Source organism: Manis pentadactyla, chromosome 1 (assembly GCF_030020395.1).
Source record: "Manis pentadactyla isolate mManPen7 chromosome 1, mManPen7.hap1, whole genome shotgun sequence".
Taxonomy (NCBI): Eukaryota; Metazoa; Chordata; class Mammalia; order Pholidota; family Manidae; genus Manis; species Manis pentadactyla.
The window spans coordinates 195476722-195490546 of record NC_080019.1 but is presented as its reverse complement, the minus strand read 5'-3'; the positions used below and the strand labels follow the sequence as shown (position 1 = coordinate 195490546).

At 49.1% G+C, this 13825-nt stretch overlaps 1 protein-coding gene across 5 annotated transcripts in view; it reads right to left on the bottom strand.

The window, feature by feature from the left end:
- The window catches only part of TRAPPC10 (trafficking protein particle complex subunit 10), a 109161-nt gene that overhangs the window by 40755 nt on the left and 54581 nt on the right, over positions 1 to 13825 (bottom strand). For 3 of the 5 annotated variants that reach the window (XM_036912006.2, XM_057505111.1, XM_036912005.2), the window contains exons 4-7: positions 10262 to 10458; positions 6403 to 6598; positions 4492 to 4603; positions 1894 to 2141 (exon numbers count right to left, since the gene is read on the bottom strand). In XM_036912006.2, the coding sequence (XP_036767901.2) occupies positions 1894 to 2141; positions 4492 to 4603; positions 6403 to 6598; positions 10262 to 10458 (753 nt within the window). Of the gene's footprint in view, positions 1 to 1893; positions 2142 to 4491; positions 4604 to 6402; positions 6599 to 7408; positions 7497 to 10261; positions 10459 to 13825 lie in introns of those variants that run through there. The other 2 variants (XM_057505141.1, XM_057505134.1) reach the window with 2 other exon arrangements.

The window sequence follows — 13825 nt, the reverse complement described above, 5'->3', positions numbered from 1 at the left end:
ACCTGTGCTGTCTGGGCACGTGCAATGAGGAGGGAACCCAGGGTGGACAAAGACGCCAGTGTGTGGTAACATCAGAGGGAGAGGCAGCTCACCCCTGCCCTGTACCAACACCCGTGGCTGGCCTCCCAGACCCACCTTCCATGCTTTCCCCACTGTCTGCAGCACCACTGGGCCCTCACCTTCCAGCTTCCAGGATGCAGCCTAGCACGGAGGAGTGGCTGCAAGGGCCCAGCTCCATCCCTGCAGAGCCAGTGGCCCCTCACCAGCCCCTCAAGGCAGCCTCCCCTGGCCCAGGCTTCACCCCATCCTTTCTGCAGGCAGCCAGGCTATGACTAGGCAACTCGGCAAGACGAGGAAAAGGCCTGGAGAAAAATCCTTCACACCCTGATCTTTCTGACAGGCTGGGCTGGACTGTGCAACAGCACAGCATCTCCTGGTCAACCAAACCGTCCTGGACCCTGATCTCAAAGTACCACGTGTGAGCCACATGCACTCTCACACACATCCCACTTCCCTCAATCCACAGGGCGACAAATCCCTATACCAGGTAAAAATCCCCAGCACATGTGCCCAGACTCCCCGTCCTATTAAGGAACCACCACCTCACAACCACCTCACAGCCGGGCAGGGCAGCAAGGCAGAGCGCCTCAAGCCAGTCCTCAGAGGGGGCCAAGAGTATCATTTCAAGGTGGGAAATGTTGTTTTTCCTCGTTCACTTGATTAGATGTCTAAGGCAAGAAAAATAACTTAATATAAACTCTTAAATTCTTGAGTTTGTGACTCAGCTAGACTAGACATTTCCCCTTTAGAAATTAACTAAAAGAATTTCTCTTCATTTGGGAAAAAAAACATGGTTAAATCTCCTAAGAAGAGTTGAGCCTGCTATGTAGCATTGTACAGTATACCTACCAGTCAGTATGCTGTGAAGGTGCAGCCTTGCCAATGGTCTAGCCAGCCTAGCACCATCACATGCTACAGCCTCTGTGACTCGCCCCCAGGAGCACTAGTATGGGGGGCACCATTCGAAGGGGCATGACCAGCACGGCTCTGCCGGCTCTGACCGGCTGTGTTCCTGGATATGCCCCCTAACCTCCTGCAAGCCCCCTCTCCCCATCTGTAAAATGGAATTGGACCACTCCCTTAGTTCTTAACTGGGGAGTGGAGTGGCATGTCCATAAATCCTCTGAAATTCCACGTAACATGCTGTACGTGCATGTGTGCATTTTTCTGGGTAAAGATGCAATGAAACAAACAAGGTGAGAACCCCCAGACAGGACAGTCACTGAAGCCCCCCCCCAACTCCCCACAGCTCTGCAAGTCTGTGGGCAGTACCAGAGGGCAGGAGCCCGGGGCTGACCTTCACAGCAGGTCTATCCCTGCAGATAAACAGTGTAAAACCTCACCGCTGGTTTCTCTCCCACACACACAGTGACAGTGTCCCTTCCCTCTGACCTGGTGCTTCTAATTCATGTGGCCCAGTTTGCTGGGTGTCACTCACTTTGTTACCTGCATGTTCACGCACAAAGTGAAAAGGCAGTTCTAAAACAGGCATCTACCCACAAAACCTGATACTGGGTGTCCATCAGGAGAGTCACCTTAATCAGTGAAGACCCACTCCCACAGAATAAGCCAAAGTTACCTTAAAAAATTGTATTAAGAAACTGACCTAAGAGTCTTCCTCTGGGCCAACATGAATTCAACCCTGCATAGCGCAGAAATTTTTCATGCAATTAATCAATGTAGAGAGTAAACTGTACAAATAACATACTAAATATGAAGGACGTTCAGAAAAAGAACACTCCTGAGCACAGACAGTTCCGTGCCCGGGGCTTCGAGGCTCTGAGATTTCTGTCTGAACGAGGAACAGGTCGTTTGGGGAAGGAGAGGACTCACTTCCAGCAGCCTTAGCTCCTGCACGCAGCCATGCAGCAGCTCCAGGGCGCGCTGGGCCACCTCCCACGGCCTCTGCAGGAAGAGGAGCAGCGTGCACTGGCGGGAGAAGAGGTAGCTGCGCAGGTCCAGGAGGGCGGCCTCCTGCCTCTGGATCAAGCCGCGTTTCTCCATATCTATGGGCTTCCGGAGGATCAATCCGTCCCAGCTCTTCACCGGCTGGCAGAAGGAAGTCAGCCAGTTGGCACCATCTAAAACACACATCATGAAAGGTGCAGACAACAGGTCACTTCACCTGGCTCAGGATGGGAACCTCGTATGCCAACGGGCTGCTTGACAACTAGTCACTCCCCAACCCCAGCCCACCTCCGGGATGGGTAGCTGCTCCCAGCACACCCACTCAGTACTCAGCATTTGGTACTAAGAGCAGGTAACAGGCCCGATGCCACAGGGTACACACCCAGGTCAGGAACAGGTGGGAGGCCATTAGAGACGGGCAGGCCTTAGGACCAGGGAGACTCAGTAGGAAGGCAGCTCTGAGGGCGGGCGCTGGTGTGGGCCTGCCTACGTGCTGCAGAGCAGCCACTCATCTCACGGGGCCAGGCCGGTCTCTGTGTCTTTCCTCACCTCCACACCTCCCCATACTTATTCACACCTCACGCCTGCCTCTAACTCAGCCTTGCCGACTGCCTGGTCACGCTCCTTGAGGGAAGGACAGTGGGCAGAGATGTGGCAGCACAGCAGAGGGGAAACTGCTTGTCTCAGCTTTCCAAGGAGGCTCCCTCGTTTTAACTTACTGCCTTCAAATATGATCTTAAACATAAGAATCTACAATACCATATTTTACTCTTTATGAAAAAAAGCTTTTAATCTCTTTTTCTCACTCCAGAAGAGAGGTGCCACGTCATTTTATCCCACATTCCCACTGGAAGCCACTCAACATCGGCATATGGACACTACTGCACATTGGAAGTGCAGCACCGCCAACGGCATCTGGCACTGACTAGAACTGGACACGCAGGGTGCCCAGCCCACCCCTGGAGTCCTGACACCAGCAGGTGCCTCCACTAGGACCACCCCAGGTTCTCCACACTCACTCCCACATCTTGTTCGGACCTCTGGGCCGATGCCCCCTCCTGCCAGAGCCCCACTGCTGCCCAAGCTAATAAAGTCAGGCCGCACCTGCCGCCACGCCTGCCCTGCACCTACAGCCTCCCTCACTACGATCACACCTGCCACTAAGGCACGTTCGCCCTCCTGTGCCTGCTCCCCTTTGTGGTCGCTCCAGGAAGGGAGGAAGGGCTTATGTTCTCTCCTATATTTACAACAGTGCCTGCTACACACTGGGCTCTCAGTAAGTACCTATTAAAAGAATGAACAAGAACGAACAGTCTTATCTTCAGTGGCAACACTTAATCCAGGTTTACTTCTGGATTCTAAATTGCCCCAGATTTGCCTTAAAGCTGAAAGAACAAAGAAATTATATGAAATGTGAGAAATATGTAAGATCTTGAAAAGACATATGTACAATGAGGATATGTAAAATGTGAGAAATGTAAATCCACCTCTTCGGAACTTTTAAACTTCATTCGTAAATACTTGGCTTTGGTCCTGTGTTTGTAACTGGAGCTTAGCAAGGGGAGAGAGCCAAACTGAACCCCGTAAAAGCCGGTCTGCAGTGGGAGCCCATCAGCGGCATCTCATCGTCACATCCAGACCAAGACGGTGCCCAGAGCTCAAGCCAGCTGTCCCTGCACCTCACCTGCCCACAGGTCTTCCAGCAAACTCTCTGGTCCCTTTAAATCACTTCCTGCTTCAGACACTGGGACAAGGGTTCCCTGGGAAAGAGCCCTGAACAGAGCCGCTCTCACAGCGCCAGCTGTGGGGCAGGGGCAGAGACGACACGGCCGTCCACACCCACAGATGGCTGAGTGAGCGCCAGCTGACCCGCTCTGCGGACTCACCTGTGGGCTTGTGTAGTGCCTGTGACAGGCTGCTAATAAGAACAAGAAGCTTCAGATACTGTCTACATCACATGATGCCATTTCTATCAAAATGGATACAAAACAACACAGTGGGGATGACTGTAAGCTTTTTTCTTTGTACCTGGCCTCACTGTGCATGTCTGTACTTCAAAAAGAATTTCAGATACTGCTCCAAAGTTTAAGACAGATAAACACCCACTGTTACATTACAATGGTGTCATATAAAACTGCAATGAGCACCCTAATATTCCAAAGACAACCTCTCAACAGAAGTCAAAGCCCCCAACTCTTATGCTGGCAAGGAGGCGCAGAATCACCAGCCAGCTCTAAGCTGTAAAAATGACTTTATACCTGAAAAACAGCTTAAAACGTTTTTATTCCTTCAGATTCTTCTAAAATCAAAACGCCTACTTCTTATCCTTTAATTTATTTTTATGATTAATTCTTGATTCTCATTTCATTTCCAAGTAGAACATGAGAATATATCAGATGCGATTTGGACACAAACAACTGGAGATGATTTAATCACCTGGTAAATAATGGCAGCTTCCAGGCTACTTAAATGCAGCGACACTACGCTGAGAAACAAGTCTGCCTGCAAAACTGGGCTACTCACCCCCAGCGCCGAAGTTGACAACATACTGAGAAAACAGGGCGTCCAGCTCATCATACTGCACCAGGGCATCTTCAAACTGCTGCAGCATCTCAAACACAAAGGCAAGCTCTTCCTATGTACCCAAAAAAAGGTTTTAAAAAAGCAAAAACATAAGTCACCTTTTGAAACAATATCTCTCTCTTAAAGATTACAACAGGGAAAAAGCATGCAGCATTACAGACCCTAAGCCGTGCTAAGTAGAAGTCAACTTAATGGCCATAACAGTCCCCACTTGTGATGCATGCAGAGGGGAGGCCAGAATGGAGCAGGACAAGGCCCACATGGCATCCGGAAAACCCTCTGTGGCCCACCGACAACACAGGCACAACCAGCCGCTGTCCCGTCCTTGGCATTTCCATTGCCATCCCAGACACCCAGTTTTTAACTGGACTATTCCCTATGGAAGAGCCAAAGCTTCTCCCCTGTTTAGTTAACCAACTGCTTGTTTACATCTATGTAGACTCATGGATAGTAACTTTCTCCCATGTGTTCAAATCCAACTCTTTCATCACTCATTTCATTGCACAAATGCTCCACATTTGGCCAGTAGGAAGCTCCTTTAGGTGGTGCTTACTTACGTTCCTTTGATGGAGCCCCATCTTTTTTTGTGCCCTTCCTTATTTTTTGGCTCTACAAGATATTCCAGGCCCATCTTACATCTTCCCTGCCCCAACCACTTCTCCAGGAGCCCTGGCACTGTTCACTGGAGAATAAAGTCTAGAAACGAACATCATGGCACTGGGTGTGCTCACTGCTTCTGAGGGGCCAATTTCTCTAGGCCCCATCAGAGGAAAGGATAGAGCAAGCTGGTTTCTGTATGTGTGCCAAGCCTCATACCCAAGTACACCTGACGTCCTTCCTTCCTCCCACCCATCCATTCATCCAGCCATCAGTTCACATTAACACCTCGGATTCCACTCCAACCACTGGGTTCACTTAGACTCCCCCTTTCCTTGTCTGTAACTGAGAAAGTAAGTTTAATAAGCTTGAAGGGTGAGGAGACAGGGTTTTCTGAAAGGCCTCTAACAGCTCAGTCATACGAGGAACTAGGGACATTCAGACTCCCCTACGGCTACCAAATTACCCAAATACCACCAGGATGCAAGCATCAGAGAAACAAAAGCATCAGTTTCCAATCAGAACTGGTCTTTCATTGTTCAATGTGCATTATTTCTTCAGTAATTTACACAAGAGGTATTTAAATATGGAAATCACGCTTTATCAGTCAAATATGGTGACCAGGAACAAGGAGCCCTCACAGCACCATTCATTCCACTCTGCAGTGTCAGGAAGCTCTCCTCTCCCCTGAACTGATGCATATGCGTCCCTTGTTCATGTAACGCTCTTCTTAAACCTAAGACAAAGCTGATCACAGACACCATTTTCAAAACCGAATACCTTTGTAAACTACAGTAAAGAAACTAGCCTAAGACTGTCTTTTATTGGGACCCAAGATGATGCAACAAAATTAATGTTCCCAGGATGTCAGTGTGATCCCAGCGCCATGCAGGCTAGTGGGCACTGTTACCGCGGGGCCGTCAGCAGCACACTGCTCCTCAGCCTGTGTCCCTGCCACAGTGCACACCCAGAAGGCCCGAGATGCTAACAAAACCAAGACTACCCTGAGAACAAGACCACCTCATCAAAGGCTAGATGCCAAACTCTGAAGCAGCTGGAGCACTCAGGAGACACTCTCGGATTCTCTGCTTGATAAGCCAAGAGACTGAGACATCCGTTAGCTACTAAGCTGTCTCTTGGTATTGAAACCTGTGCCAGTAAGAATTACCACAAGAATGCTGCCTGATTTAGAAAGAAAGAACAAGAAAGGGAGGGAGAGAAGGAAACGGTGTAGGCCTGCAGTTAGTCAAGTACCTGAACCATGAAATATTCACAGAAGCTCCACCCTGGCTCAGTCCTCTTCTCCCTCAAGGTTCGCATGTCATCTTCAAACTTGCCTAAGTTTTTGGTAAAAGACATAAGAAGCAATGTCCTGAGTTTGGTCAGGAAGGCATTCCAGGATTCCTGAGTTCGAGAAGAGTCCTTCAAAGGGTCAGAGAGCACGACACACCTGCAGAGATAAGAATGGACCATGTGGAAAAGAGCCTCTAAGCCCAGCACCATGGCGCAGCTGCTACCATTCCCTGGGATGCAAAGCCATTTCCCCTCTTCCCTTCCTTCCTCCTTCTTGAACTGGTGGAAACATTAGGCTGGCAGTGGGAAATGAGACAAGAGAAGGTTTCATCACACACTGGCTCAGTGTCACATGAGCAGCAAGTGCTATGCCAGGACCTATGATGAGTCTGCCCCCAGGGTTCTCTGAAAGAGGGGCATCAGGTCACACTCAGTTCCCAGGCCTCATTCCCTTTGCCCCCGCTAAAACCTTTTGGTTCTCTGAAAGGGACCGGCTACGATGCAGGGCTCTGGGTAAGGTCAGCAGATGAAGACCATCACCCAGGCCCAGCCTGGCTGTCTAGCTTTGATCCTTACTACTCCCTGCCAGGCCCGCTGAACTCATGCTCTCCCCTTTACCCAGTGCACTCCTACTGGCCCTGCAGAACCCGGCTCCGCTGCACATCCTCACTGAACCTCCTGTTACTCCCCCAGCTGCTCTGTCCTCACAGCCCCAGCTGTAATCACACTACAACGGCAGTAAGAGCCACACTGTACACATTTTCATTATAGCTCTGTCTCTCCCACAGACCATGAGCAATTCAACAGCAGGTTAAAAAACAATTAATAATGAAAACTTAGAAGAATATGGCTTAACATGCAGGTATGACACAATTTCACTATCAAAGACTGTAACCATGGGGTAAAAATATCAAAGACATAAAATTACAAGAGTTTCCAAGGAATTTGGAAAAGGCAATGTATTCACCCAACAGGTTGGAAAGGTAACTTTCTTCATCCTTCATAATAATTGGGAGCCGGCTTTAATTCCACTCCACTGGGCACTCTGTCTTCCCCTGCAAGACACGGGGGTCCAGCCAGCTCACTGCTAAGGCCCCCGCAGGACTAACATGTATTTATTCACTCTATGAGCTGCTAGAATCTATCAGTTCAGGAGTTTATCCGTAAGGCATTCTCAACATTCCTGACCAAACATGGAACTGTCCCCTATACATACAGGGATAGATGACACAAACACTGGCCACCAAACAGTATTTTCTTCTAGACACCTGGTGCTTATTAATCAGATAATATATTCATCATATTCTCTATCCTTTATTACGACCTTCAATTTTTCTGTTTCTAGATCTTTTTTTATATATATGTAAAAAAGAACTATGCTTCAGAAATTCACATCAAACCTAGATGGTTAACTCAGAAAGGGAGAGCCCCAGACAGCTCATCAAGGCTGGGGTGCAGAACTGCAGAGCCTCCAGACCACGGGCGGCACAGCCACCCAGCAGCTGCCCACAGAGGCGGCATGTGTGGTGAGCAGCTCTGGGCTGGGACTCTGCTGGCTGCTGGGACTGCTGCTGGCACGGACGCTAGTAAGGCCGCCCTGACCCCACGATGCCTACCCAAAGCCTGACAAGGCAAAAACCCCTGACTGACCCGTTCTCTTCTTAGGGCTGTATCCTCAGGAAATGACTAAGGATGCACATGATATCTTGAGCTAGGATGGCTATAGCATTGTTGTTTAAGTAAAGCAGCAACTTCCAGCACTGTGGGTAAGCAATGGCTTACAAGCTTAGCAGAGGACTATATCAGTAACTTAGAGCATATCAATACTATGGAATATAACATGCTAACAACAAGGGTATAGAAATACACTTATGTTCATGGAAACATATTACAATGTGCTAAGTGAAAAAAGCAAGTATAAAACCTGCATGACATATCACACACACTTACACGTGCAGAAGGAGAAGTCTGGAAGATACATCCTAAATTACCTTTTCTAATAATTCTATAATGATATGTAATATTTATAATCAAAAACCAAATATAAGATTAAAGTTAAAAAAAATTATAAGCCACTTCAGGGCCAAGTGTTCCAGTATTTCCAAAGACCAGAAATTATATTGTCTAATAAGATAATTGTCAATATAGATGTTACTAAATTCAAATTTATGAAACTCTGACCCAGTTTTTTACATTAAAAAAATTAAGTACAGGTTTTTTAAAGGTAGTTTTGCAAACCGATGAAAATCATCATTGTTGGAAGGCATGTTTAAATATCAAAGATGAAATGTTAAAAATTTTAGTAAATTGAATTTTACATATAAAGAATAATCATTAAAATAAGTTAATTTGAAATGGGCTCAGCAGAAACAAACATTTGGCAATTATATAAAAATTATAATGTAGACTTAAAAGTATCAATAGGCTTTTTGAAAAAAAGTATTACACACACATACCACAAGTTCTAACTTACACACTTCATTAGTACCAATTTATTTACTTACTAAATCCCAAATATGACTTCTTCTTGTTGTATTAAAAACCACTCAGAGGCCCTGTGGTCTGAGGTCAGCCCTGCTCTCTGTCCATCACCCCGGGCAGCCCTCCTGCAGGGGTGAGGGAGAGCTCTTTCCCCTCCAGACCCACCTCCTTCTGCTCTCAGAACAGACACCTCTGTGCGCCTGAATCCCAGAGAGAAAGGACACTAGGTCTGGGGCACCCCATTCAGATGTTAAGCTGAATCCTCTGGATAGCCAATTCATGAAGAACAGACCTTAGGAAAAATTCCCACAAGTCCAGATTGCATGAAATTTCTCTAAGACAAACCATAAGCTCAACAATCTAATATTTAATTCAGACTATAAATAAAGCAAGTTTGAACACTGGTGTATGGCCAGTATCATGCAGAACATAAACAGGAAGCCCACACCACGGCTCCTTCCCCTGGAGGACTGTCAGCTCCCTGGGGGCCCGACACAGGACGTGGTCACAGAAGAGCCACATGGCAGTGTCTGGTGGGTACACCTGGCCACACACCCAGGATTTCTGCCCTTAGTCCCCAGGGCAGACCCACTCCCCTGCTCCAGGCTGTGGGCCCACCCTGGACCCTGTCTGAGCACCAGCCACGGCGCGGAGACGGGTGTGAGAGGATGACCTGGGTGTGAGGTAACACCTGTCTCTGCCACTTGGTGGCGCTGCGGCACAGCAGGCAGGCTCACCATGACTACCAGGATTAAGGACAGACTGATTGATCCCAGAGCAGAAGGTAAATGCTGGCTGGCACAGGTAGGAATGGCCTCCCTGAGGAAACAGAAGCAAGCTCCCCCAGCAGACAGAACGGGGCCCAGACAGGGAGAAGCAAGGGGAAGTAAGCCCATGCAAAAAAGTAGCCACCAAAGTTTTAGGGTTCCATTTTCAAGTTTCTGGAAGAGCATCGGACAGGAACTCTAAATGGGTGTTAAGAAAACACAGGGTCCCACAGCTGAAAGCATTTAGGGGATCCTTCTGTGCACAAGGACTACAAGGCCTCTGGAAGCCCCTGCTATGCTCAGAACTTTGTCCACCATCAGAGGGAAGCTACTGTTGGACTCCCCAACAGTCACTGGGCCACAGGACCCGCTCCTCCTAGGCAGCGCCCTGGGGCCTGTGGTTTAGTCCGGCACTGCGAGACCAGGAAGCCCCTGGGGAGGGCGCCGTCCCCCTCCAGCACTTATCACAGGCACCTGCCAGCACAGCACAGCACAGCCGCTCACTGGGTGGGTACACGAGGGTCACCGCCCAGGATATCAGCCCAATGAGGTAAAATTAAAGATACACTTACCTGTCACTCTGTTTATTACAAAAATCATTTCTTATTTTGTCCACAATAGAAGTTCGGGGAAGGATGTTGGTTTTGTTTTTTTTCTTGGCATCATTTTCAACTACCACTATTAACCAGTCCACAGAGCTATGGGCTTTCAGAACATTCTGCCACTTGGTAAGGTCGTCTTTTACCGTAGCTTTATACACTTCAGTATCCTAAAAATAAATAAGTCACTGTGAAGGCGAGTTTATCAATGCCCCTTGGTTTAAATGGCAAAATGTGTCTAACAACAGAGAGTACGCGGGCCCCAGTGCTTTACAGCTTCGGAAGGGGCCGCCCCATGCAGCGGCCAGCCCGGGCAGACCCAAGCCGCAGCGCTCTGAGCAGGCGCGGGGAAGGCGGTTCCCACAGCACAGAGCGAGGCTCTGGGAGAGCTCGGCAAGGGGCCCGCAGCAACAGTCTGCTGAGCATGCTGGAACTTTAAAATCCAGGGCCGCGACACCGAAGGCCCTGTGCCCAAGGACCATGATAGCCCCACCGTGAGGGCTGTGGGCCCTGCTGCTGGGGGATGGAGAGCAGCTCCTCCCTCGGCAGGCTGGCTGCCGCCACGGGAGCCCCCACAACTGCTGCAACCTGATGCCACTCACAGACCGGCAAGGCAAGGCAGCTTCTGATGCGAAACCCGGCGAGAGCACCACCTAGGGCTTCCTGGAAGCTGCTCTGACTCCCAAGGTAGGCCCTCCCTCTCGGTGCCGCTCCGACCCAGAGGCCCGGCAGCAGCCTGTCAGACCAACTGGACCAGCACGACGCCCAGGCCGGCCTCAGCGCGCCCCCACAGAAGTGAGGACACAGAGATGTGCCTTGGTGATCTCTACTGGAGACTGCTTCTGCCTGCCCTCGTGCCCTAAAGCCACTCAGCAGCTTCAGAGAGGGCATCTAACACCAGAATGCTTGATTCATTCCCAATTCAGGCATTTAAAAGCCTGTGCGAACTATGATCGGTAGCCACTGTTCAAATATATGCTTTCCTGTCTTCTGACAGATTCCTTATCACCTTGCCTGTATTTTCTCAGACTTTTGAGTCTCTCAACACTCACGCAGACATCTACAAATATGACTGATCCATCAATGAGACAGATCTCAAATTCTGCATCCACTTATTAAGTGAAAACTTAGGCAGTATTTTTATGTTTTGGCCTGATTTTTAAAACTGCTATGTCCTTGGTTTAAACTAAAAATAAATACAATCTAAAAAGATCTTTTGCTGAAAAATTCAGAGGAATACCGGCCTGCAAACATCAACTTTCTGTGAATCACTATCCAACATGAAGATACTCTTACACTGCATAGTTTTCACAAGATAGCAACTTCCAGGGCTGAAGCGTAGATTTTTCAATGCCGGCATTCATCAGAACGCCAGAAGCCCAGATGCATCATGTCTGGGAAGTGACACCAAAGGCCAGGGGATCTCTTAAAATCAGAGAGCAGACACAAATCACAGGGCCCCACTGGGTCACGGAATAAGAGGAGCAGCGAGGGGCGGAGAGGAGCTGGAAGGCCGGCCGCAGCGCCCTCACCGGTCCCAGCCCTGGCAGCCCCAGGCAGTCCTGGCTCACAGCGATCCTCACCAGGGAGGGGCTGCTGCACCCCAGGGGACACTACTGCCCTCTCTTGGGACAATCTGGGCAGTTTTCAGGGAGTCAGGAAGAGGCCTGGGGGAGCAGCAGGCAGGACGGCATTCCCCTAAATTCAGGAGAAAACTGGGGCACGTGATTCGCCCATCCTGAGTAGGCGCACAAGCAGCAAACCTCACCCAACAGACTCGGGGGCTCTTCAGAAAAGGAGCCCAAGCTGAGCCCGAGAGGGCAAGGTTCTCTCAAGAAAACAAAGCAGTACAAGAAAACCCCATTAGCAGGGGGGTGGGGAGGCATGTGCCCATGATGGGGGTAAGGAGGGCACTTGAGGGGAGCAGCCTCTCTGGGCGCCACAGCACAACACAGGCCCCTGTGAGATGACGGCAGATGGGGTGTTGGCCCAGCATGTCGGAGGCCATGCAGGGCAGAGCCTCCCTGCAGGGTAACCATATCCAGGGTGCTGTGGATCAGGTGGAGGCGAGGGGCATGATCCAATGCAGAGCGACAGCCCAAGAGCAGGGAGGCAGGGGCAAGAGAACGCACAGTGATGATTCAAATGAGAAACAGGAGGAGAATGAGCATCTGGCCGCAACACAGGCATGAAGGCAGCAAAACATGTGGAAGGGAGACCAAAACTGACGCTGTGGTCCAGGATGCCATCGGAGTGTGGGCATGCACACAGGCATATGCCACTACATACAGAAGTAATACCGGTGAGGGACACCCACACGCTGCCTAGCCATGCCCACAGACAGGGCTCAACAGCAAAAAAGCACATCAAGCTCCAGATCCTCATTTTTAATACCATTTTCTACTAAAATGAACTGGGGCTCCTTGGAGAAGCAGCTGACCCCAGGGCTCAGGCAGAGAAAGGACAGGGTGACCCTGGAACATCCTGTGTAAGAAAGGCTCAAATAAAGAGCACGTTTCAAAGGGTCACAGAAACCCAAATCTGGGACAAGTGGCACATTAAAATCACTAATGATACAAGTCGAATCAATGACTGCATGCTGAGATCAATCACCAAATGGGACTATTGTTTTCAGACAAGACGACATGACAGGGACCAGACAGGGACAACCGCCTGAAACAACAAAAACAAACAAACCAAAAAATCCCCCAAATCAAGGGCCTTCCAAGGCCCCAATTATCAGGTAACAAAGGACAATGACCTCAGGGAAGCCAAGCAAAGTGGGCCCTGCAAGTGGCCCAGCTGCCTGTCAGCAGAGCTCCCAGACCATGGCACAGGAGGGGACTGATGCAGAGCCTGTCAGACTCTCTGAGTGGGGGAGACAGAGCCAGTGGTCCGGAGACAGAGGCAGCTGATGCCTAGGAGGTGAGAGCACCAGAAAGGAGGAAGCAGCACACAGAGAACCTGGAGCTCTACAGATGTTCCCTGAATACCAACAGGATACTGATCAGCACATGTCTGCAGGAACCACCCAGAGCCAGGAAGAGACCCATGAGATGGCCCACATAACCACACAGGGCCAAGAACAGGGCCTATTCTCACAGGCCAGACTGGAAAACCTCCCAATTCTCAGGACAGTGGGTAGAGAACGCAGAAAATAAGGAATAATTCATCCTAGACTGGTCACTGTTCCAGACCCACCAATTCATAAAAGCAATACCTAAAAGGATCAACTTTAATAAATAACTAAACAAAGCTCAAGAAAATTTCTGATTGCAAAATGCCAGCACTAAATAAGAAAAAATTCACAGTATCTAGCATCCAATAAAAAACTGCCAAATAAGCAAATAAGACTGTATGATACATAATAAGAGAAAAATCAATCAATAGAAAGACTCAGTAATGACATAGGTAACAGTATCAGTAGACAAAGCCATTAAAATAGTTATTCTAACCAGATTTCATGTGTTCAAGAAGACAAAAGGAAGACTGATGTTTGGCAGAGACAGGAAGACATTTAAAAGGAAAAGACCCACA